Here is a 3,335-nt window from a genome sequence, read left to right on the forward strand (position 1 = left end):
TGTATTCCCGCTTTCCGTCTTACCGTTTCATGCTATCTATTTCCCTGGCTGCTTCGCTTGTGTATGCATTCTCGTCTAACTGCGTCGTCGTCGTCTCGTCCGTCTTCGTCTGGTGTTTGTGTAATCTAGGCAGGCAACAGCCTTGCATGCATGAGGTGCCACTGAATCTGTCCTCTATCTTCGTCGCTCCCCTTCCCTGTATTCACATGCAGCGGCTAGTGGGGCGCGGCAGCAGTAGAAGCGCGGCCCTTCGTCTCCACCAGCAAAACAAGAACACAAGCAGCCGGGGTTGTTGTTGCAAGTAGTACAAATAGACAAATATTAAACTCCACAAAACTATCATGGCTTCCTCCATGAAGCTAGAGGAGCTGCGAGAAGCTGCAAGGGCAGCAGGCCTTTCTGCGTCAGAAGAGAAATTTGTTTGCTTCGATTGGGGGGCAAGCCAAGAATGGCAGGAGTATCTCGCTAGCCTTTATCCGACACCCCCGCTCAATAAGCTGCTAAAGTGGAAGAAGAAATTTTACAAAGCCCATGAGGTCTGTTGCTGCTGCTGTCCTTGTTGCAGTTGCTGCTGACTCTGCATTCCTGGTTGTGCGTCTGCCCTTTGTCTTTATGGTACTTATGTGGATACGCGTGTCTTTCCTTTCTGGCTGGTTGACATCCCTAGGACTCTTCTTTTGACGTAAACAACACTGCAGTAGACGATGTGCTGAGTGGAACCAGCAGCTCTTGCCCTGCTCCCCGAAGCAATAGCAGCAGCAACAGCAGCAGCTACTGCAGCTACAGCACCGGGGGTGCCTCCTTCGGGCGGCCTATTGGATCTCCTCCTTCTGCTGCAGTGCTGCGGGTCTTGTCGCCCTTGACGTTCTTCTGTCTCCTGGCTGGAATGGCCAAAACTGCATTGGCTGCGGCAACTTCCCAAAGAGTAAGACACGGAGCGCCCAGTGCAGCACGAGCAGCTGCGGCAGCAAGGAGAGTGTGTAGAGATGCAGCAGCAAGAAGAGCATTAAGAGCGGCAGCAGAATTAACACGAGCATCGAGAGCAGCAGAAGCAGCAACAGCTTCAAGGGAAGGAGCAGCAGCAGAGGCAGCGTCAGCCACAGCATTGTCTGGAAGTCCTCCTACCCATCGTTTCCTTGCTGATTGTACAAGATGCGGCAGTCTGTTTATGCATTCGTATTTTGCGTCTTTTTTGGTTTTTCCTCTGCAGGGTCCCGGTGCTTCGCTGCTTCTGACGGGCAGTTTGTTGCTGCGTCTTTATTGCTGCTTTGGCCTGCCGCCTTTAAAGCTGTGGCCGCTTTCGCGGCTGGGGGAGTCCATGGCAAATGAAGGTTTTGTGTACTTTCAGGTCACTCACACACTGCATCAACAGCAGCCTTGAACCATAAACTCTTAAGAAAAAGGAATTGCGAGCAACGACACGCAGTGGCGCTTTGCCACACAATTCTACTGCAACCCTAAACACTAAACCGTTGCCCTAAGAATGTAGACCCTAGACACAAAAATTCATTTGCCCTAAACTCTAAAAGCCCTAGCCAGAAGCCGTAAACGGGTGCATGGCCGCGCACAGACTATGTCCATAGAGCAACAAATGCAGTTGGAGACTGGTTGATAGAACAGTTGCAGCAGACTAGTACAAGAGATGTTGGTCAATGTTGGTCAATGACAACCAGTGTAGAGATATCCAAGGCAAGTGAATGCTTATTAACCGCCGTCTTAATTTCGTTTAGCGTCGGCAGCCGCCGCGCTCTGTCTCGTGTCCTTCGGTGAAGGGCCCGTGATTCAGTTCTTTTTTGCGTATTTCCTTGTTGCTGCACGCCTTCTGCGTTTAGGGTTTATGGCTTAGGGTTTGCGCTATCGGTGTAGCTTTTGTGTTGACTTGTTTGAATGTAATTACATTACTCCGCAACTGCCTATTCCTGTGCACGATTGAGCGAGTGTGGGTACGGATGATGCATGCAAATGAAAAAGGGCAAACGCCGGCTGGCTTGATTTTGTTTGGTGTGCGTTCAACAGCAGATCAAGGCCTGCTGCCAGGCCCTTACGCATGCATGTGCATATATACACACATGCAGGCGGAACAGAATACGTCTCTCTGACCTTTCCAGCTCTGTCTAGACTTCTCCATTTTGCTGTGTTCGTATTATGGCGTGTTCGTATTGTGGTGTGTTCTGCTGCATGCATGCACGCAGCAAGTGATGCAGAACGACGCCACGCATGCAGTGCTGTTCACTTTGCTGACGGGGCTTTTTCCTGCCTCGTTGCCTCTTGTCGCCTCGCCACTCTTGACTGGGTGTTTGGTGGCAGGACATATCTTAAGAGAAGGCGGCGCGTTTCCAGGGTTTATCACCAAGTAAGAGAGGGTTTAGCTCTTAGGTTTCAATAAGCAGCGAAGCGAATGTTGTTTATCGTCTGTGCGCATCTACGGATAGCCCGCTCATGGTGGTTGTGCAGCAGTTCTGTTGGGTTTTTCTTCCAAATTGGATCAGCAGACGGTGTCTTAAACAAGAAACGTCTACGTACATATATATATTATATATATGTACACATATGTATGCATGTGTATAATTTACTGTGTCACATTGCAGTTTGGGCCTTATCCGACGTTTTGCGACGCTTATGGATCAAAGGGTGAGAGGAGATAAATGGAAGGCGCAAAAAAATCCTTAAACCCTAAGCCCTTTAGTCTAAAAAAAGCCCCTAAAACAGAGCTATAGTACACGAGCGCAGATGCGCCCAGAATGCAGATCATCCTATAGACTGTATCTTTTGCGAAGTACTGCGAGTATTCAAAAGGAGTATTTGGTAGTGGAAACCACCGCGAATATATTTCGCGTTGGATTTAAATAGAATCTCATTTCGAGTTAACGAGGAGTTGTAAGTAGGGCAAGGTAACGGACAAATCTGCTTCTATGCTGTGTTTTTGTTCGTCTGGATGTACGCATGCTGCGGCGTTTATTCTTGTGTTTGTGTTTTTCCTTGTTCTTGTTTGTTTTCAGCGCTTTCAAATTCTGCAGCTGCGGGCCGACTTGGAGGTGTACTTTGGGGTATTCTTTGTCGTCTGGTCTGTCATCAGGATGGACTTCTCGCTTACAGACGTTTTGCTGCCTGCCTATCTTTATTGGCAATTACAGAAAATAAGGTATTTCCCCGTACATGTGCAGAGGACGGCTAAACTGCATCGACAGAAACACACCATTTCAACACCATCGCTCATCTACGCACATTTAAGTGATTCCATGAAAGCTGCAGTGCTCTCCCTAGTTTCACCGTCGTAGTTGGCGTATCCTTGCACTACTTAAGTATGAAATATATATATATATATATATATATAT

At 48.3% G+C, this 3,335-nt stretch overlaps 1 protein-coding gene across 1 annotated transcript; it reads left to right on the forward strand.

Annotated features, from left to right (window-relative positions):
• Positions 1 to 341: 341 nt before the first annotated feature.
• Positions 342 to 1,381, forward strand: EAH_00004560 (hypothetical protein, conserved; the record flags this gene model as incomplete). The annotated part of the gene is made up of 3 exons (XM_013396904.1): positions 342 to 536; positions 668 to 925; positions 1,211 to 1,381. The coding sequence occupies 3 exons, from the start codon at positions 342 to 344 to the stop codon at positions 1,379 to 1,381; spliced, it is 624 nt and encodes a 207-aa protein (XP_013252358.1).
• Between the last annotated feature and the right edge of the window lie 1,954 nt (positions 1,382 to 3,335).

The sequence above is a fragment of the Eimeria acervulina genome, genomic scaffold (genome assembly GCF_000499425.1).
Source record: "Eimeria acervulina Houghton genomic scaffold, Eah_scaff17, whole genome shotgun sequence".
In the NCBI taxonomy this organism is placed as follows: domain Eukaryota; phylum Apicomplexa; class Conoidasida; order Eucoccidiorida; family Eimeriidae; genus Eimeria; species Eimeria acervulina.